This window comes from Lissotriton helveticus, chromosome 12 (genome assembly GCF_964261635.1).
Source record: "Lissotriton helveticus chromosome 12, aLisHel1.1, whole genome shotgun sequence".
NCBI classification, from domain to species: domain Eukaryota; kingdom Metazoa; phylum Chordata; class Amphibia; order Caudata; family Salamandridae; genus Lissotriton; species Lissotriton helveticus.
Genome location: NC_136073.1, coordinates 82,856,270 through 82,879,747, shown reverse-complemented (window position 1 = coordinate 82,879,747; position 23,478 = coordinate 82,856,270). Strand labels below are relative to the sequence as shown.

At 42.2% G+C, this 23,478-nt stretch overlaps 1 protein-coding gene across 1 annotated transcript in view; it reads left to right on the top strand.

Annotated features, from left to right (window-relative positions):
* The window catches only part of LOC144797880 (extracellular calcium-sensing receptor-like), a 206,313-nt gene that overhangs the window by 155,126 nt on the left and 27,709 nt on the right, over nucleotides 1–23,478 (top strand). Inside the window, exon 4 of the mRNA XM_078668681.1 lies at nucleotides 12,242–12,466. Coding sequence (XP_078524807.1) covers nucleotides 12,242–12,466 — 225 coding nt within the window. The remainder of the gene's footprint in view (nucleotides 1–12,241; nucleotides 12,467–23,478) is intronic.

Genomic DNA, 23,478 nt, shown 5'->3' with positions numbered 1-23,478 from the left:
TCCATGTATGCTGCAGGTGTTTTATACTTATGAAGTAGTTTACCACCTCGCGTTTCGATTTTCTTGTCAGGTGAAAATAAATTCTTAAATTTCTGAAATAATGTTGTCTTTTTCTCAACATGTTTAAAATGATAACTCATTTTTAAAAGTTAAATTTAATTCACAAAATCGTTCGTAAAATATTTCCGGGATGTTCCGCAAAACAACCAATCCGTGCGCGAAACACACCAACAAGCCAATGGCAGTTGAGCTGCGTCACTTTTCAGCTCAACCAATAATTTTGGAGATTTTCCTAAGGACCAATCAGCTCACAGGCCGTCAGAGACTCAGGAGCCAATCAGAATACAGCTTGTGACGTAAGTCACCCAATCCCAGCGCGGCTCTGTGACGTACACAGCAGCTGCGGTTTCTCGTTTCTCACTCCTGGCGCTTACCCCTCCTTCACAAAATCTTTTCACAGCGCCATTTTAAGAACACTTTTCGGTGTAAATTAATTCTTAACAATCACTTATAAAGACAACATCTGTTCGTTTCACTAATTAGGATAGTTTACATACATTCAAGTATCCACACTTCGGAATAGACGGCGCTATTCACACTAAGGATAATATTCAATTGTCAGTAGAGTAACCTTACCCCACCCTTCTAACACGTATAATTATGAACTCGCTTTGCTCTGAACCCACCGCGAAGTGAAAGTTCTAAGAGTTCCACTTGAACATAAAATACAACTCAAACTCGCACTTTTACACGGAAAATTCCCTAAATTCAAACACACACAAATTCCGTACAGGACTCTCACCTGTTTATAGAAATTATGCACCGTTAGCAAAATAACGACGTTATCCGTACAGGGCTCTCACCTGTTTATAGATATGAAACATGTACCCGTACAGGACTCTAACCTGTTTATAGATAATCATGCACCGACGTTAAATTTTACCCTTCACTCAAGCTCGGATATAACTAATACTCTCATCACAGTGAGTTTTATGGAAGGCGCTTTGTCCCTATTCTCATGCTGCTTTGATTTCTTAGAAAATCCTCACTATACAAGATTCAGACCTAGCCCTAAAACTGTGCTGCTCGGCGACAACACTATGGTACACGGCGATACCTCTTGTGATACTCGGCGATATCACTACAAACGAACAGATGGCTTGCGTGACTAATTTCTCGCCACACAATCTATACCGGTATAGCTTACAGATAGGCACGAAAAACGAACTTAACAAGTGTTAAAACATTAATCCTATTTGCATACCATGACGTAATCCTTAGCAACCAACATGTTACCTTGGTTACCCCTTAGCAACCATCCTCTGCTACCAGATAATTGATCCAGCGGGCTATAGAAAATATATCATAAACTACGCTACCCAATTTCATAACCTATAAACAAAATTCTAAACTATCATGGACCCATTTATGAACCTGATATATTTTTGGGCCTACTGAATCAGGTGGTCAAATAAATCTATATACACATTATTTACAAACTATAAACATTTTATACATTTGCAGAAAGAATATTGTCATTAGAATAAAACCCAACCATTTAAACGACCACCATAGGCGACATGATCTAGCTTAAAGGTAACCTATACTTCTAAATAACCAAGACCAGCTTGTTTGTCAAAAGTAAGATTTTATTTTCTAAATAATAGTATATATGTTGTAAGTTTTATAAATGAAATTTATTTGCAATAAAGCAAGCATGATGGTAAGAAATAAGAAAAGTACAATTTAAGCAATTGAATCAATTTAAAGAAATTATATGAAGTTTAGCATTTCTAAAACCTATTTCCCTAACTGAGCTAAATAGACAGAAATTAAAGTAAAGTTCTTTGAGGATTCTTACGTGCTCCACGCAAAGTCCAGCAGCACATCACCCTCATCGGAAAGTCAGAAAGCAGCAGCCAGCCCAACCCTAAGGGCATGACTTTTTATACCTTTCTACGCTAACTAAACTAGCAAAGGAAAGTTTTCAGAAATACTCGACGTCCCATTGGCTGAAAGTGACAAGTGACATGTCACCCGATTCTTAAAAAGTTCCACAAAATCATGTCTTACAAAGACCATTGTCTCTTCCACGTGAAGCCAGAGGCTTCCTGCTATTGCAACTTTGTAACAGATCATCCTCGCAGCTTCCATAGCTTTTCAGAGCAACTTCCGCGGATGCCAAGTTAAGGACTGACAAAAAGTTCACTTTCGACCTTGGCCATGTCCGACAGAATGATGTCAGCTCATCAGTTTTTGCTTTGTGAATGCAGCTTCAATAAACGTTTTAATTCAGAATGGGCGTCTCGTGACTTTCTGCAGAAATATGAATTAGCTCTTTTTGTGCGGCTCAAATAGTTAGGCCTCAAAAGCAGGCAACTTATGATTTCTAGTATAAAACAAACACAAGAAAAGTATTAATGTAAGAAATAAAGTATATTCTGTATCCACCCCATGGTTTACTAAATAATTAACCCACCCGATTATTCAAAATGTTACCTAGCCATTGCAAACAAATAAAGCAGCGTTTATATTTACCAGTCTCCGTTTTTCTATGAGACCCATATGCACCTAAAATAGTAGAAATGACATCACACAGACAAGAAAAAGCAAAACAAGCACATGCTTATTTTAAATATGCAGCAGTTAGTAATGACAAAAACGAAAACAATAAATTATTTTATTATTTTGCACGAACAAAAAGATGCAACATTTATGCACGTTTATGAGCACACATGTTAGTCCCCCCACGTGTAAAGTTTAATCTAGGTTGTATTAGCACGACATATCACAAATCATTAATAATTTTATTCATGTTATGGAAATGTGACTTTGCGAGTTTAAACAAAATTTTGTTTTCTATCTCGCTCCATCAGTGGCATGGCACACAATTACTGCCGCATCCCTGCTACTTTGCAGGGATGCGCCGGTAATTGAAAATATGACCCTTAGTGTCTAGCATTACGCAGTTCTTATCTTTACACTACACTCATACATAATTTCTCAGGCCAATGAAATGCTTCTGAACACAACATACAAAACAAAGAAGCATAGTAGCAAGCAAGGCTACTGAGAAGGAGAGCAGTGCACCTGAAATGCATAGAAGATTTTGAAATATAATTTACCTCAATGTAATCGGCAGCATTATTGCTCTTGGTAAAGAACAAAGATTTGCAAATAACAGAGCCGGATAAAACAGAGTAGTAAATGAATAGCTACTACTACTCACCAAGCCCGGGGACCTCTACGCCGAGCGCGTCCAGCAAGTCCCGCTCCCGGTCCATGACATCGGTCCAGCGGTGGGTGGCCTGGTTATATGTGCGCCGGACCCCAGAGAGCTTATACATGGCCCGGCACACCTTCTCCCACCGCTGGCGGCGCTCCCGGATGCCATAGCCAGTCGCGATCTTGCCGCCTCCCAGGATCGTCTTGGGGAGGCGGCGCTGGACGTGGAAGATGAGTGCCGCCACTTCCTCCGCGCTGAAGATCTCCCGCGGGACCACTTGCTCCCCCCTCAAACGCCCGCACGGGAGCCGGGCACGGGGTGCGGGACCCTTCCCCTTCTCAGGGTGCTTCCCGGCTCCCTTTACCATGGTCTGGGCAGAAATACAGTTAAATGATAAACAAGAAATAGAATAGTGAAGAAGAAAAGAAAAGAGTTTAAAAAAGTAGTTTAAAAGTAACTAAAAGCAGCAGAAAACACAAAAATATAGAGCTAGAAAAATAGAGGGATAGATAATAAGTAAAATTAGATCAAATAAACTTCAAACAAGCAAAGGATGGCAGAGATTGAGAGAGGATAGAGAAGCATGCCCAGAACCATAGCAATGAATGAGAAACAAGATGGCCGTGCCCGTTCACGACCGCGTGGGTAAGTTTGCGCGAGATTTTCCTTGCGAGCACGCGCGAAATTGTACTAGCGAGCAGCACACTTTGCGAGATTACACATAGCGGCCGGAAACGGAATTACGTCACGCAAACAAGATGGCCGCGCCCGTGTACGACCGATAGGGTAACTTGGCAAACGTATAGCTAGAAGCGCCTCGCGAACACGCGCAAGATCACGCGAACATACATGTCGCACAAAAAACAATATTGTATTCGCACGTATTCGCGGCTTCCGAAATCGATCTCGCACGGATTCGAGCCCCAAAAAACACGCGAAATTGCAGAAAAAACGATTTTAGCTAAACTGAAAGCAATGAGCAGGTGCAAAAGTTCAAACTTAACATTAGTAACATTCAAGGTAGTGCTTCCTGAGGGGCCCCTCCAGAGTTTGCAACTATTTTATGACCCTGCTATGACCCAAACAGCAGGCTCATAGAATAGATACAAGTAGACCATAAAGGTCCTGTGAAAAAAAATTTCACTGCAACAAAAAGCAAATTACAGATAAGGAAGGAAGCAGGTGCCAGCCAGACTGGAAGTTTCAAAATTACTGACACATTAATGACCCACAAATTAATTGATGGCAGTTGAAGAAGGGCAGGTGTGCTTGCTTTTTTCAACCACCATAATCTACAGTGATAAATAAACCTAATGGGTGGCAGTGAGGATGTACCAGAGGGTGGCATGGGTGTCCCAGAGGGTGGCAGTGGTGAAACAGAGGGTGCTGTGAACCTGTGATGATAAACCAGACGTAGAAACAACATAGTCACGGCCGTTGCGAGCCGAAAAGTAAGTTTGCAATTGCGAACTTGTCCCAAAATCGGCGCGAACGCGCGCCAACACAAAAAACGGGAAAATCCGCAAATCCGCTAGAGTTCGCGTATCTTCGCGGATTGCGAATCCGTAAATCCGCAATTTCACATACGCGAGATCCGCTAGATCCGCCCATGCTTACTCAGGGGTACAGATGGCCATCTCTAGGGGTGACTGACAAACACTGAAATCAGTGTATTTGATTGTGCCACTCATGGTGAGGGCACAGTCGAGCTCAAGTGGTTTGTAATGTAATGTAATGTAAAAAGAACTTATAAAGCGCAACTAACACCAGACGGTTTCTTGGCGCTGGGACATAGAGAAAAACAGACAATCCATGGGGCAGAGAGGAATTAGTTATAGGCGTCACGAAACAGGTGGGTTTTTAGGAGAGACTTGAAGTGGGTTAGGGGGGAGGCCAATCTCACGCCTAGCGGGAGGGCATTCCAGAAGGACGGGGCAAGAAATGAGAACCTCAGTCCTCCCTGTCTTTTACGTTTGAAAGTCGGGATCTGGAGTAAGGCCAAGTGTGCGGAGCGGAGATTGCGGGATGGAACGTAGGGGTGCGGTAGTGAGGAGATGAACAAAGGGCCTATGTCGACAAGGGACTTAAAAATAATGCAGCCCAGTTTGAACTTACACCGCTCAGAGACAGGGAGCCAGTGAAGAGATTTTAAGAGAGGACGTGCGTGTTGGTGCTTGGGTTGGTGATGAATGAGCCGTGCTGCCTGGTTCTGAACCAGTTGAAGCCTCTTTAGTTGGTATGCCGGTATGCCAACATAGAGAGAGTTGGCATAATCTAACCTGGAGATGACCAACGCCAATAGGGCCAGGGTGAGTGCTTCAGTGGTCAGGAAGCGGGCAATCTTTCGGATTTTTCTCAGCTGGAAGAAGCTGGAGGACACCACGGCGTTAATCTGGGATTTCATCGCAAGGTCATTACTAATGATGATCCCAAGGCTTTTTACTGAGCTGACGGGTTTAGGGGGAGGCCCAGCCTGGAGGGCCAGAAGGTGGAATTCCAGGGGTTGGCCATACCCCGACAAGCATCAGTTCTGTCTTGTCGGGATTAAGTTTCAGATGGTTCGCCCCCATCCAGTCGCTAATGTGACAAAGAATGGTTTGGAAGTTGTTGATTGACCGGTCCGTGGAGTTGATGTCAAAGACCAGCTGAATGTCATCCGAGTAGTTGAACGCGGTGACACAGCTGCCTTGCAAAGAACGAATAAGGGGGGTGAGATATAAATTAAAAAGAAGGGGGGATTAAGAGGAGCCCTGTGGGACGCCGCAGGTAAGCTCAACCTCGTCAGCGGAGAACTGTGAGAGTCGAACCGCCTGACGGCGGTTGCTCAAGAAGGAGCGGACCCAGGCCAGGGCAGAGCCCCGGATGCCAGCCTCTCCGACACGGGCGACCAGGATATCATGGTCGACCGTGTCGAAGGCGGCCGACAGATCCAGGACTACCAGAACCTGGCTGATGTTGGAGTCCGCACCTCTCCGCAGTTCCTCCATGACTGAAAGTATGACCGATTCAGTGGAGTGGTTGGGTCTGAAACCGGCCTGTTGGGGGGCAAGGAAATGGGAGTCCTCGATAAAGGTGTTCAGGGTGTTGGTCACATGGGACTCAAGGACTTTACTGAGGTAGGGGAGAAGGGAAATGGGGTGGAAATTACTCATGATCATAGGGTCTGCTGTGTTTTTTTTTAAGATGGGCATGACCTCGGCGCATTTGAATGATCCGGGGACAGTGCCGGAGGAGAGCGAATTGTTCAGTAGTGCCAGGGGAGGGGAGGGGCAGGCTGTGAAAGCCTCACGGAGGACCAAGGGAGGGCAACAATCTGTGGGGGATCCAGAGGCGACCTTCCTAAGGAGGACAGGGAACTCGATCTCTGAGATTAGAGGAATCTGGGTCAACTGCCTGAGGTTGGTAGAAGGCAGTTTGCACTGCTAATGCAATCTGCAATGACAGGCCTGCTGTCAGTGGGGTGGTTGGGTCACCTAGGATGGCACAAAACTGTGCTGCAGCTCTTGGGACCCCTTTACCAATAATGATTTGGGAACCCCTGGTACCATATTCTAGGGACTTAAAAGAGGGTAAAGCTGCTACCAATTTGCCTTACCAATTCACACATAATAGATTTAGGAAAAGAGCACTGGCACTGGGACCTGGTTAGCAGGTTCCAATGTACTGTCAGAGTAAAAACACAGCATCTAGTAGTCCAAGTGGGGGCAGAAGGTGAGGGAACAACTGTAAAAGCCCTGTTCTCTTAAACCTATTGTAAGGGGTTACCGACTACATCGACCATCATGCTCCGGGGTCACACGCTGATGGGACGAGCAGTGTGCGACCGCATTTGGACACCTTTCATTGTCGAAGTGGTGTCTTTGGTGGTGACTGGCGTCCAGGAGGAGATGGTGGGCTGGCTGGCATAGCTGAAGAGGGAAGTGGTTTCAGGGTTGGGTTTCTGGTCGTTGAAGTTGTCGTAGAGGTCCTTGATTTTCAGGTGGAAGTTGAAGCTGAGCTTGTTGCAGAGGTCCTGGGATGGGGTGATGTCTGTAGTTTCACTGGGGAGCTTGCTGAATTCCTGGATGATGCTGAAGAGTTCCTTGGAGTTGCTTCAGTTGACGAGGATCTTATTTTGGATGAAGGCCCTTTTATTAGATCTGATGTGTTGGTGGTATTCCGTCATGGTGTTCTTGTAGGTGGTGCAGTCTCCTGACATTTTGCTGGCTCTACAGTTCTTCTTGAGACGTCTGCAGGTGCGTCTTTATTCTTGGAGTTCGGCGGTGAACCAAGTGGCCTTCCTGGGGGTTGTCTGTTGGGGTTGCATAGGGGTGCAAGCTTGTCTGCATAGTTGGAGACCTATCTGTAGAGTTCTTTTGTTGCGATGTTGGCGTATGTCAAGGTGGTGGTGGTGTCGTGGTTGAGGGGGGAGTTACCAGTCTGGCTGCGGTGTTCTGTAAAAGAAGGTGAAATCAGGTGACAGGGTGTTTAGGAGGTCCCAGATCTCTGTGGCGTGTCTGTGCATGGAGCGCACATTGAGGAGGATGCAGTTTAGGACTCCGGAGGTGTTTGCATTCGTCATGGGGGCAGTGCATGGTGGGAGGCAAAGGTCTGCCGGCAGAAGAACTGGCCATGGGTGGTACTCGGAGTGGACAGCTGGCAGTTGTTGTTCCTCCCCAGGTTGAGTGAGAGGAGAGCAGCAGGGTTGTAGCATTGGGTGTTTGGGATGCAGAAGTTCTGGCACTGGTCAGGTTACAGACGGGCGCAGACGGGCTTGCCCTTGGCACGCCTTCGTCATAAAAGCAGCGTGCCTGCTGTGCACGGCTGCTAATAAATATGGGAGGGTGGAAGGAGGCACAGCTGGGAGGTGGGAGCAGAAATCGGCAGGTAGAGGGTCGGTGGGGGCAGCAGCGGCATGGGAGGGAACTAAGAAAAATGGTCAGAGAGTGCGAAACAACAAGAATGACAGAATAAGGCAGAAACCGAGAGGTACAATAATAACAAGAATGGACCAATAAGGCAACAGTCAACATTAAGGGGCTCAGTAAGGCAACAGAATTTAACTTAAAAACGGACACAATACTGTCTGGACCGAGGCTTGAACCCCTGCCTGCACTAAGCCCTGCACAGGGCAGCAGAGCTGCAGAGGGAGAGAGCAGGTCTCTGGCTGTGAGGTCACCACTCTATACCACTGTATTCTATGCCACTGTTTTCTGCACTGTCGTGAAGCTCCTAATAAAAGTATACAGGATCTGCACGTTTAGACAACATACACTGTAGGAATGGTGTGAGACTAACTCACTAACTAGCTCACAGTGCCACTAGAATCTCCTCTTAATAAGGAGAGAATAGTTCCTGGCAACCATTGAAAATGACAACCCTGATCCCTCAGGACTGTGGAAACAATATACTACTTTTCGCTCAGTCACTCATGCTTACATAGTCTGTCTCAGAGAGATACACAGAATAAAGAGGCTGGCCGTTTTCAATAAGCATTTATTGAACAGTTGTTATTCTGGTGTAGAATAGATCTTCTGCAACAACCGTTCTTCTGACAGTAGAAGATATAAATGATTAACAGTACTAGAAAAGTAAATGGGTGGTATAGTTCTACCATCTTATTATAATCATGAATACATTAAATTATATAAAACACATGATAAAAGATGTGTAGCCCTACAATGCCTCCATAACCAGATATACCTAAGTGTACCTAGCATGTGTGTAGGTGTTAAGCCAAGAATCCCTCTAGGATTTAGTCAACCCCATTCCCTGAAGTGTGAGACTGTGGGACCCCGCCCTGGTCTCAAGCTGAACACCCCGTGATAGATGTTAGACCACTGCGAGCTGGAGTGTCTGCATTCAGGAACCTCAGCGTCTCTGGTCAGTGTGTCGTCCCGGGAAGTCTTGGCCCCTCTGTCTATCTTAGCAAGATTTGATGTATAAATACCCATAGGTCTCCTCAGGGGTCCTTCCTTGCTGTATTACTGTGCTGGCCTAAGGATGACGTTGGGCATGAACTTTATATATAGATATTATACTGGAGATGGTAGTCCCGCTGTGCTTCCAAGAATCCTCATGCATAATGTATGAGATTTCGAACTAGGAAAAACCTTCGTTCTGAATGAAGTTTCGTGTGTAGGTAAAAGGTCAGTCCCTGTAAACCATGACAAGTGTAATATAGGGAAGAATATAGGTGAAGGGCAATGAACTTACTGACGCCTATATATTATGGTACCTATATGGAATATAACAGCACCTCTCTACTGTGCACCAATCTACTTGGCACCACTCAATGCCAATGCATTCTATACCACTGCACTCTATGCCATTGCACTCTATGCCACTCTACTCCACTCCACTCCACACAAAAGCACCACACACCACATTAATCTACTCTTCACTGTTCTGCTCCACAACACTACACTCTGTGCCCTACTCTGCCAATGCACTTTATCCTGCACCACTCCTATCTACTCTGCAGCACTCTAGTCTACGCCACTTCACTCTACTCTGAAACAATCTACTCTATGCCACAGCACTGTATGCTACTGCACTCTATGCCATTCTGTGGCACTCCACTTTATAACACTACCATTTATGCTGCACCACTCTACTCTGCAGCACTTTACTTTATGCTGATATGCTCTATGCCACTCTGCTCTAAACCACTGCTCTTTATGCCAATGCATTCAACACCACTTTCCTCAAAACCAATGCACTGAAATGCCACTGTACTCTAGAAAAACTACTCTACACCACTGAACTCATACCACCATACTCTACTCTGCCCCACGGCACTCTATGCCACTGCACACTACGACACTTAATACTTGGTCACTCTACAACCTGTGCATACCATGCCACTGTTTTCTGCACCACTCCACTCAAAACCAATTCACTCTACTCTGAAACAATCTACTCTATGCCACTGAAATCTACTCTGGGCCTCACTAATCTATGCCACTCTACTCTACGTGACCGCACTCTAACCCAATACATGCTACACCACTTTATTCAAAACAAACACACTCTATGCAACTGCACTCTACAACAATCCACTCTGCACCACTGTCCTTTACACCACTTCACTCTAGGCTATTCTACTCCAATCTATGAGACTACACTCTATGATACTCCTATCTATGACACTCTACTCTATTAAACTCTACTCCACGCTATGACACTCTACTCCATTCTATGCCACTCAATACTACAACACTCTACTCCACTGTATGCCACTCTTCAACTCTACACTACTCTACAGATGCTCTACTCAACTTCCTCTATGTCTAGTCTATGGCACACTACTCCTCTCTATGCCACTGCTCTGTATGACACTCCACTTTACACCACTCAACTCTATGCAACAACCTCTCAGCCACTCCGCTCCATTCTACACCATTCCATGACACTATAACATTCCACTCCACTCTGACTCTGTACTCCACTCTATGCCACTCAACTCTAATCCTGTGGCAGGCATTCTGCACATATACAAATCTATGCACAGTAAAACAGGACCTCAGTGAATAGGGGTGTACCATCCTACCACATTAGTACCCAAAATCGAAAATCGACTAGTTATAGTGTCTCATTCGTTCTCCAACTACAGCGAAGCTACAAATGATTGGACAACCCAGATCACATCACTTGGGAGTGCGGAAGCCAGACAACTCTTTCGCTCACTCACTCATACCTGTCACAATGCGAGTAATCAGAGACGCTGTATAGTTTAAAATGTTTATGGTACAGTACACATGTCGTTGCTAGCAGCAAAATGCATAAACACAATATAGTCAGCCTTATCACAATTGCACAGAACTACAAACAGGGATATCATTTTATAAAGACAGTGGAAAAGGACCAAAAGACCTAACCACCCACCCCGTTGTAAGAAACAGTTTATTATAAAAAAGAAGACCACTGGGCTTTGTCAACAGACCCCATACCTCAAGGCCTAGATGAAATGTTCATATCTCAGACCAGCACAGCTCTTCTCTCTGGAAAGGTGTCTCTCCAAGTGTGTCAAAACATGTTTATCTTGCAATATTAAAGCACACGATTTTCAGTAATGCATTTGTGGGTATATGTTATGTCTAGGTGTGAGGGACTGGCCAGAACAGAAAAACAAGGGGCATTTTCTAAAAGCTTTTTTGTATCCCTATTTAATACTGTAGAAACATATCAATATTAATTTAATCTCACTATATAAGATATAAATACATTATTCTGAATGTAATACTCTGCCCACCCAAATTATTAAATAAACAAAATAGGAAATACTAATATTTGAGCATTATGAGTCACATCAAAAGGAAACACGCATAACGATACAAATCACTCATGATGAGAACTGCAATCAGGTATTGAAGCTGAAATTTTGGTACTGTTCCACAAATTGAATATGGGCCTAGGAATTGACACCAAAATACAATCTTAAAAATTCAGGCCAATGTCCAGTCCTCCAGCGCCTAAGGCTTTTAGATAAATCCAGTGACTTCTTGTGGTGGTACACTTTAAGTAACTAAAATTAGAATGCATATAAAAAATGTGTACCCCAGCCGTATGATATTACCACGCACTACTTTTCCAAACATGTTTTCACAACACAGGTTTTGCAAAGCACACCACTACCACACATTACATTCACTCACATTTGAAATACATTTACCACACAATCCACTACCAGGCATACATTTACCACCCTTACTGTTACATTGTTATTTAAAAAATGTTAATCAAAAGATTATTTTAAATGTACAGTCTTTTATATTTTTGAGGGAGAACCTCAAGTCCCCTTAGACTTGCGTGGTAAAAGTAACCACAATTTAAAAAATGTGTTTCAATTGCATTTTGCGGTTAAAACTTCATGCCGTGGTAAAGACTGTTCCTCCTTTCCATTTTGCAGATGCAACATGATGTCGAGAGAGGTAGAGGAAGACATTGGTTTAGAAAGTGTTCTCCTAAAGAAGACATTGAACATCCAGACAACAGTGTTTTTCTGAACTGAATTCACCTTCTCTTTCTTTCCAGCTCCTTCACTATATCAAGAACGTGCGCTTGAGTAAAGAAGACACAGAGGGGTCCTTCGATAGATATGGCAACCCGCCAGCACGGTATGATATTGTTAATTGGCAGCAGAATTCTGAAGGCACCATCAGGCATGTGAAGGTGGGCAGCTATGACTCCAGCGCCCCTCCAGGACGAATACTAATGGTCAATGCTAGTGTTGTCCAGTGGGTTGGAGGAATTAAACAGGTAGGATATGGTCTTTCAGACTTAAAATGTATTATATCTGTTCTAAATATTATATTACTCAGTAGCAATGCAGTAGGATACCTATGTGATAGAATTTAGAAATGTCAAAGGATCAGCAGTAGCACTGAGTAGGGAAAATTGCTATTGCAAAATATTAATTATGCACCCTTAACCCAACTTCAAGTAACACATTGCCTTGTGGTAAATTCTGGAGAAAAAAAAATTGAAACCATTCCGCCTAGCAAATTCAGAACTGCAGTTCAAGCCCTCATTCTTTTGAATCTGGATAGTGGCAATATGCTGATACATGGCCTCCCAAACTCTACACTGCCCCCTTCAAGGGCATCTTAAAAGGAGAAGCATGCCTCACCAAGGAGCTGACGAAAATGACCACATCACCCCACCCACTCCTGATAAGAACTCCATTGACTGCCCTTGCAGCTTGCACAATCTAAAAAAACGGCTACATCATTTGTAGCTATCTGACATGCTTATAATCTCCAAGTTCCTAATCTCCAGTTGTATTTTGGCACACCCACAGGATACCATCAGATCTGAGATGAAGAAGTGCAAAAAAGTAAAAAACAAAGCATCAGGCATTCTTCATTTTTCCATCTAGGATCTGGAACAACATTAACGTATCATCAGCTCTACACTAACCAATCCTGCTCTAGTTTAGGAAAGAGTGAAAGACTCACCTACCCTATGTCATGATGATGTGTAACAGCCCACTTTCACTCCTAGAAATCAGCTACCCTTCCATCAGGCTAACTATATCTTTGTGTGGGCCCGGCACAGCACTCCAATGCTTTTCACCTAAGTTTATGCTATATTGCTATATAACTACCAGATAAACTCATGCATACATACCACAACATATAAAAATCACTGCTAGGTGCAAAAAACAAGAAGGGGGTATTGGGAAAATATGGACAGCTTGAAACAACAAAACATTCCTGATGACATGTGTAAAGCTTAGGAAGATGGGTAATTGACAGTTTACAGAAGAACATGCATTAATTTTTGCCTTTTTATTCCCAATACAATATATCTATATGAGTTGGTGCCTTCTTTGCAGTCGTCGATGTTTATAGGAGGGATATGTGCATATAGGGCATTCATGTACTGAGACTGCAAAACAATCACATTACAATCAGTGTGCCACAGGTACATGGAGTGGTGGTTCACTGCCATCCTGCTTTTTCTGCTCAAGTGCCTCAACCATGCTGTGGCAGTAGGAAACGCTCCATTCCACCTCCCAGGGATTTACAGCCCACAAGGGCAGATTTACAACATGCCTCTGAACAGATACTGACAGCATGATACCTTTCAGACTGCCACTGTCTGCATTGAGATCTCCCTGGCCTCTGTTTGCAAAGGTGCCAGAGTTATCTCTCTGAGATCCATTGCTTAATTTGAGGCAGTGGTTGCCCATGGGGCCAGCTGGCATTCCTTTTTGGGCACAAGTGCTTATTTTTCCTAATTGGGTAATTTACAGAGAGCAAGAAAGGCAAAAGCACACAAAGGGGAGGGGAATGATGAAAAAATTGTCACAAAGGATGAAAGCAGGAATCTGGAAGAGTGAGATAAAGGGACAGAGAGGTTTTGGTTGGAAATTAAAGGAGCATGAGGTGGATTCAAGACTATGCAGCCTTGTATATGGCATGGGCTTCTGAGCAGCGTTTTGGGCACTAGCACTAATTCTACATATTGCACACTGCCTAGAACCAACGTGAATTATCCCAAAGTGTGCCCGGGATGGAGACGTTAGACGTGTGACACTTCCTGGTGGGCGCACACTTAGGCCCAGATCTACTAAAAATTAATGCAACTAAAGTATCTATGCTGCGTTGTGTGAAAGAGACTGAGCAGAAAAACACCCATTTACTAAGATGTGGTGCTGTTTTCCTCTCTTCCTGAGCTGGCACACATTTGGTTGTCATGGTCCAAATGCAAACAGCCTTGCACCATAGTGTGAGGGTGTATGCATTCTGTAAAGAACAGTTTATGTACTGAAAGGGCACCCTCCCAGTGCAAAACATATCCTTTAACACTTTTCCTGCTTTGTATGTGTGCTGTACAATGCAGCACACATACAAAGCAATTATATGTTGAAAACAGGATAAGAAGGGGAGTGAAAAAGAAAATAGAAAGGGGAAAATAAAAAATAACACACTTCTCATGTAATGAAATTCGTGTAGCTATAAACGGTAGTGGAATTACAGAAATAATTTTATCAGTGAAACAAAAGAGCAAAGCATATTACTATTAGTTTGAAAGCTCTAAGAAGAAAAATAATATATTTAAGAAGGTTTAGATACTTCATCGGTTAAGGGTTGATGTATGAAAGTCCTTCAAAGTGAGGAATCTAGAAAAATGGTTACTGAAGATCAGAAATAAATGTGCTTAATTGTAAGAGACATTGGGACTGTATATGCTCTATCTAGTCTATGATTATAAGAAACACCATACCACCATGCTTGAAAGGAGATATGCGGAGCATTCGTCTAATTTTTAGTAATCTGCTGAAATGCAACAGCAATTAAAAGTCTACAGTTTGTATATCAAAAGTACAACAATGCCAATCATCAGAAAGACTACCTAAAAATAAATTAGTAAAGTAGTAAAGGAGAATGGTATATAGAGAAAATCTGTTTCCAAAATTGATAGGTGGTGGGACATTCAAATGAAATATGTTTAATATCAGAAGTTGATGCATAACAGGACCAACAAGATGATGAAGTGGTGCTATCAAATCTGTGTAAAGAAACAGAAGTGATTAGAGGGCAGATATATATATAAAAAAATAGTATTTGAGTTGTGTTGGCAGCACATGATGTTATGTGAATTTTAAGCCATAATCTGTTCCACAAAGGAATAGGAAAGGAGGTGTTAAGATCTGCTCCCATTGTAATTCTAGGGTTGATTTTTGTTGATCAACAGGGGGAGAGGTAAGGTGAGTATATATATGATAAGCCGTAGGGGCGGTTAGCAGTATTATTGGTGAAATAGGAAGAGGGGATATGGGTAATGAAAAAAGTCAAAGGTGTGTAGTAGAAATAGATGAGATCAGTGACTGAAATTTGTGTTGATATGAAAGAGGGAAGTGAAAGATGAATTGAGCTCGTGAAAAAGTGATAGGTGAATGGTTATGTATCTATTGGCGAGTCCATAATGGACCTTTATCTCTCCAGGCTTCTCGAAAAACAGTTTTAATATTAATTTTAATTAATGTACTATACCAGATCAAGGATTGAAGGTATTGATCTACAGGTGAAAGACAAGAAATATAAAATGTCCATAATATTCTGCAAGCATTTCTGAGAATAGGAATAGACATGGAAGTAGGGCGTTGAGTAAAGGATAACAATTCTGCAAAACTGAAAGGTTGTATAAATGATAACTCCTATTCTGACCATAAGGGAGACACAATTGTGGGTGGGCTATCTTGAAAATATATTGACTGTTTTTAAAAAGAAAAGCATTTTGATAAGGCCGAAAATGAGGAAAATTAACTCCCCCTTTCTGCTTTTGCCTTTGTAATTTAGACAAAGATATACAATGCTTTTTATTATTCCATAAGAATGCAGTGAGAATAGAATATTTTTTTTATAGTAGAGGTGGGAAAGTTAATTGGAATTGCTGAAAGATAGAAAAGAATGATGGGGACTAACATCATCTTAATTGAATTTAACCTACCCCACCAGGAGATGAATAGCGGATTCCATTGTGAAGTAAGGTTAGACAAATTAGACAGTAACATATTAGTGTTGATTGATATAGTGTATTTTATAGAAGTAGTGAACCAAAGGCCTAAATATTACATTTGTATTGGGTTCCAAAGAAATACTGATGGAAGGAACTCATGTTTGATACACCATTAGTTAAGTGGAAAGACTTCACATTTGTCAGAATTAAGTTTATAACCTGAAAGTGAGGCAAAAGTGGAAACTGTGTTAAAAAAGTGTTGTAAAGAAGAATCAGGATAGTCCATATTTAAAAGAATAATGTCAACATAGACTTCATTTTTAATTTGTTGATCTCCATATTTGAATCCTTGTATGGCATTATTTTGTCAAATTTTAGATAGAACATTTTTGAGAGGTAGAATAAAAAAAAAAAAGGCGATAGGAGACAGCCTTGTCATACAGCTTTGTGTAAAAGAAAGGGAGAGGAGATTAGGCCATTGACAAATATAGATGTGGAAGAGGAAGAATATTAAATAGAGACTAACCCCCAGATGCATCAAGCATCCATTTTGCGATTCCTTATTAGCGAAAAATAAGGATTCGCTAATAAGGAATAGCAAAATGCTATGCATGAAGAAATCACTAAACAAATTGCGATTTCTTAATATTCCTTAATTGCGAGTCGCAAATTGCGAGTCGCAATTAAGGAATACCTTCACATTCATTCCTATGGGCCTAGAGGCCCATAGGAATGAATGTGAAGACATTCTGAATTTGCGATTCGCAATTAGCGAATCGCAAATTGAGAATGCAATTTCAAGGGTGCAGGGGTGTCCAAAGGACACCCTGTTGCACCCCTGAAATGAATCTGTGCACATATGTTGCGCACACACATGCCCTAAGGGCATGTGTGTGCGCAACTTGAAACTTTGAAAAATGCACAAACGTGTATTTTTCAACGTTTTTGCAAATTACCATGAAGTTCACTTCATGGTATTTTCCTCCCGCTATTAGCGAAATCGCTATTTTTTTTTACTTTGTTGCATTGCATTTATGGAATCTCAATGTGGGATTCCTTAAATGCAATCGCAATTTAAGGAATATCAATTTAGAGATTCCTTAAATTGCGATTTTTGCATTTGGGATAATGCATCCCAAATGCAAAAATACCGAGACTCTGCCCCTTTGCGACCAGATTTTCCTTTCATGCATCTGGGCCTAAGTTCATGAACTTTTCCCCCAAACCAAACCATGAAAGGGCAGATAATAAAAATGTGCCATGTATCTGATCGAAAGCTTTCTCAGCACAGCTTCCAAGGCAATAGCTGCTAAGGAATGTTTATAAGCGTTAGATTTACTCAGAACATCTAAGAAAAGCCTGGTATTATCAGAGAGTTGTCTATCTTTAACAAATCCAGCTTGTTCATGACCAATCAAATTGGAGAGGAGAGAATCCAGGCATAATGCCATAATCTTGGCAAAAATCTTATAATCAGAATTAACTAAGGAAATAGGTATATCATTTTTGAATAACTTATGATCTCTATAATCTTTTGGTATAAGGCTTATTAAGGCTGCTTGAAACGTCAATGTACCAGAATGGGAAGAAGTAAAGAAAATAAATAATTGATGTATATTAGGGATTATTGGTTTAGAGAAATTGAAGTAGAATTCAATAGGAAAACAATCAGGCCCAGGAGCATTACCTTTTTTCATGGAGTTAATGGCAGTATCAATATCATAACTTGTGATATCAGAATCAAGGGAAGAAAAATCAGAGTTTAAATGAAATTCCTTATGGATAAAATCATGCTTATCTCAGCTCGTAAGATGTGTTATGATAAGGGTTTAGAGAAAACAGGTGATCAATCCTAGACTGAGAGAAATGTACAGGGGAGTAAAAAGTATATTCTTGCAAACAGGGGTTGCAAATTCTCCAGGAATCAATAAGGGATCTTTGTTTGATGGATGTTTTGAATTGTTTGTGAATGTAGGAAGGGACGAAAGAACACTTGGAGGAGCGATCTAAAAATGGATCCATTACCAGATTGCAATCCCCACCAAAAACTAGGTAGTCATCAGGAATAGATATCAGTTTGGATGTAAGTGAAGGTCAAAATGTCTTATCAGGATGTGTGGTTGCATAAATATTCAAAACAGATATTAGTATTTTATTTATGTGAAAGCGTAGGAGAAGCCATCGACCTTCTTTATCTGATTCTTGTGATAACAAGGTAACATCCTAAGATTCTTTTCACAGTAATACAACTCCATTACGTTTCCAATTACCTGGTGAAGAAAATGCGTATCCCACCCAATGTCTAACAAGGTTTTTGGTCTCCAATTCAGCAACATGAGTTTCCTGTAACAAAGCAATATCAGCATTTAATTTGGCTAAATGAGTAAGAACTTTTTGTCGTTTAATAGGAGAGCCTAACCCTTTTACATTCCAAATAATAATGAATAAAGTCATGAATAAACAACTGCAGTGAAATTAGCGTACTCTACAATTAAAGGAACAATTACGTAAATTGTTTTATCGAGTAAGAAATAAAAACATGCATTTCTTAGCAGAGAGAGAAATATAACAGAAAATAGCATATTGAAAGAGGAGCAAGATGAAAAATACAAAATAAAAACGAGAGAAAACATAGGAGAGAGTATGAAAATAAAAGGTAAGAAAAGGAAATGCAGATAGGGAAAAGAAAACATGAAAAGGATAAAAGAAATAAAGATGTTGATAGAAACAAAATAAAACAAAAGACATACCAAGTACCAGGACAAAATAATCAGGAGTGGTGCGACCACAAAAGGGAGGACGACAACAACCGGGCTCCAGAGGAAGCCGGATGGGAGACATCCAGACCATTGATATGGGTATAAAAATAGGAGGATTTGCTGGACACAACACTAAAAGAGGGTACCTAAGAAGTGAAAAAAAAGATATACATTATTATCTGACACAAAGATATACCTTTAAAATACTAATAAAAACATGTAATTAAATTGTAGGTAAATCTAGAAATTAAATAAATACAGCCACAGCAATGTGAAACATAAAAAGAAAATGGTATAAAGCCTTCAAGTGAAAGGCTATTTAGAAGTGTCCATTGTTTCCATTTTACAGTTGTCAATATATTTCTGCAGCATGGGGGGATCTTTGTACATTGTTGTTTTCTTATTGTAAGTTACTTTAAAGAGCACGGATGGAAAAGACTATGGGGCCCATTATGATCGCGGACGGACTTGAGTCAGTCCGCGATCTCAGAGGAGGAGGGAACCTCCGCATGGGCATGCAGAGTTCCCTCCTGTCCATTTAGGATGTGACCGCCACCCTGGCGGTCACATCCTCCATTTGTAACATTGCGGCGGTGCGGCTTCAAGCTGCACCCGCCGCAATGTTACAAATGCATACATTGCATTTGTATGCAGAAAGCAGCAGGCACCGCGCGGTGCCTGCCGATTTCTGCATACAAATGCAGGGGGGTACCATAGGTACCCCCCATGTGCACCCCCCCAACCACCCTTCACCCAGGGGGCCCACTAGGGCCCCCGAGGTGGTGATCCACATGCTTTTCCTCAGCGGAGAAGCCGCCGCGGAAAAGCATGTTTTCACAGCCATCCTAATATGTCTGACCGTGTCTGAGAGACACCGCCACCATATTAGGCCTTTTCCGCCATGGTTGTAAGCCAACCGCAGAGGAAAAGTTGCAGACTTAAACCAGGACCCACCAGCCATCCTAATGTGGCAGTGGGTCTTTGGTGGGTGCGCAGAGGATTTTCCGCATCCTCCGGGCCGGCGGAAGCCACCGCCGGCCCGGAGGATGCGGAAAGTCCTCCTTCGTAATCCGCCCCTAAATCTGGATCTGAGAGATCGTAACGTAGGTCACAAGTCTAGAAATATCTTTCGTCTATCTGCTGTAGCTTTAGCCAGATCTTAAAAAATATATAATGGGATTCCAGACCAAGTAACATGTCCTGTGGCTTTTGCTGCTTTGATAACTGTGAGAAGATCGTGATATTTCAGAAAAAATAGTATGACACCCCGAGGTATTTGTGGTGAGGAGGCATGATGAGACGTTGTATATTAAGCTTAGGGGATTCATGCATATCTAAAAGTTTTGGATGAAAATTTGGGAAAAAGGAAATAGGTTGAGAGCCCTCCCTTTCCTTCGCAAGGCTGTAGATGCAAAGGTTGTTCCGCATGTTCCGATTTTCTAAACTTCAATAAATTTCTTAAGATATGAGACTTCCTCTTTGAGGTGCCTAACATCTTAAGCAGTATCCTGAATAGAAAGCATCTGATGTTCTATGTTCGCAACTCTATGTTCTGAAGCTCTGTATTAGTTTCCTCCATATAAGGTTTCAAGGTGTGAATCTCATACTGAAGGAGCTCCATAGAAATAGAGGAAATAGGTTGAACAGGTAATGGAGGGTCTTTTTTTTGTCCTTTTGTTTGCTGTTAGCGGAGCTGTGGTTGGTATTTTAGAGGGTTGCTTAGAAGAATTTGTAGAGGCGCAGGAAGAAGTCGAATGAGAATCTTGAGACACTGTATCATGAGGTTCCATATTGTATTCCAGTGAAGAAAAAGTGTTGTCAGTATCCACTGTATATTGAGAGTGAGCTATGCCAGGGGTTTGTAATTTTTAATTCCTAGTTTCCCCCATACATAAATGTAAATGATACAATAAAGGGAAGTTGTGTAGGGAATTATCTCCAAATGATCTGTAGTTAAAACAGTCTCATGTGGCAGTCTATAGCAGTGCTTCAAAAAATAAAAATGCTGACTTGAATAGATAAATTGTTTAAAATTAAACATCTCATGGCAGTCTATTTCAGTGCTTCAGAAAATATAAATGTGAACTTGAAGAGATAAACTGTTGGAAATTAAACTTTGCAGCACACAGAGCAGCAGAGAGATTTATGATGGCTGCAGGGTCAAAAGGTTATGCCATTAGAATGGAAGCTCTGCTCAGTTTAATGAACACCTCATGAGAGGCATAAGATGGCAAGCATTCCAGCCCGAAAGCATTCCTCTCAGCAAAGATAATAAAGAGAACTGTAAGCTGTCACCTGTTAATGTGGTTGTCTTTGGAAAGTATTCTGATTCATTTAGAAATTACAAGTAGCACTCTGATGACAAAATTGTAGGTATGAGATGAGAAATACCTTTCAGCTGCCACAGAACTCCGTTAGCGTGCTGCCATCTTCAGTGGGTGCTACGCCACACCCCCTCTAATGAGAATATTCTTACTGTTGTTTATATGACTTCCACTGTCTCCTTGTTCACAGACACATGTGATGGCTTGTAGTACTTGTTTATTTTTTGGGGGAATGTTGTGTTTTCCACTGTGAGCTTGCTGTGAGACACACGTTATGAATTCTAGTATTGGATCTTCCTTAAAGGAATTGTGTCTTCCACTGTGTGCTTGTATATAGACACAAGTGATGGCTTGTAGTATCTGATGTTTTTCAGAGAAAGTTGTGCCTGACACTGTGTGCCTGTTTCTTTATCAAAAGAGAGAGAGAGGACTAGATAGCTAGTCCATATCCCCTGGATTTATATGTAGAATCAATAGGGACTAGCCTATTTGTGAATTAACATAGACTCAAGAACTGTATGACAGAATGCAAACCATTATGTTTGTTCATGAAGCCCTCACCCACCAACCTGGTTGGTGGCATGCTTCATCATCGGGCCCACCCAGTGACACCAAGTGTGTCCCGGGTGTGCTTCAACGCCTGGATACAGCGGAGCAGGTATGTTACTGGGAGTGCAGTGTGGTGAAGTGAAGGTGAAAGTTTAAAAGCTATGCAGGGATCCCAGTACCCGAGAGTAAATTATACTTTAATAACTGGGTTACTGCTAGCATTAAAAGAAGGCTGCTGGATGTATTATGAGTATATATTAGGTTCTCCTGCATCCAAGTGTTGTCTACATGTTTGAGCCAGGCCTTGTGATTAAAACTGGCTTTCCTCAGGACCAAAAAAGTGGTGGGTCAATTATCTTAATTTAAGTGAGTGTGTGATTGATAAATGTGAAGCACTTGGTAAGGTGCTCTATGTGTACGAGGGGGATTCCTTCTCAAAGCATCACTGGAAATACACCATGTATGACAACACAAACATACAAATGAGAGTCTTAGAATGGTAATACATATTCACTATACAGACTTATTGCCGATTTCTATTGTGCAGTGTAGACGATAAAAAAGCTGCAAATAGTGTAGCCATATTGGTGGTATGGCCAGGGTGGATGTTATCGCATAAGTATTACATTTTTGTGGTGGGCTAGGCATCGTCAGCACATAAACCCAAGCAAGGAGTGGTAGGTGCATAAAGAGAATGTTATCCTCACGTTGGGTATTTGCCATAAATGCCCCATGGAGTAGTCGTGGCAGTGCTATTGGCCCTAGAAAGATAAAGAGTCCTTGGGAGGTTAGTGACCTGTAAAGGAAGTGTTTACCCAGGCCGTAGCTGAAGAGTTAGATTACTCACGATACTTTCGGTCGGCATCTGCGGTGAACCTCTTGCTGTCTCTGGGACCTCCGAGAGAATGCCATGGATGGTGTTGATGTCTTAAGTAATGGCCAGAAAATGCGCATCACCTGTGCGGGCGGAGACACAAAGGAGAGACAATGTGGGCGGCGCTGAGTCATGTCTGCCCTACGCGTGTGCATGGGGAAGTGTCTTCCTGATATGCGCATGCGCAGGTGCCTAGTGGTAGGCACCTGCGCATTGGGATTTTGTTCTTGGCTGCAAGTAAGGTAATGAATAGTGCACGGTGCCGTCATTTGGGCGCCTGCGTACTGCCTATACTGGGAATTGCCAAGTGCAGTAGGAGATAAAATAGTTAAAATAAATAAATAAAAGCGGAGCACACTTTTAGAAGGCCTGCTATGTAGATGCTGGCTATAGCTCACACGTTACAACAGGGATGAGACAACTACGAGGAGAAGGGAATGCATACATGGTGCTTATCATTGTTTCAATGAACTCTAAGGCAAATGTCATGATTTCAGCGAACTCCACGGTATGGAGTCATTCAGGCCCTGCTGCTGTGCCGAAAGGCGGTAGATCCACCTTTGTTCTTTAGTTAGTAGTGTCCGATCATTGTTGGGTTGGTTTGCTTCAAACTGCTCTATGACAGTCCATGACATGTCATTGGGAGTGTGATGTTTGGTGACATAATGCTCTGCCAGTTTGCTGATGTTTTTGCCACAACTGATTGTGCTTCTGTGTTCGACGATTCTCGTCCCGACTTTGCGGGTGGTCATGCCCACATAGCGGAGCCCGCAGGGGCATGTTATGAGGTACACCAAG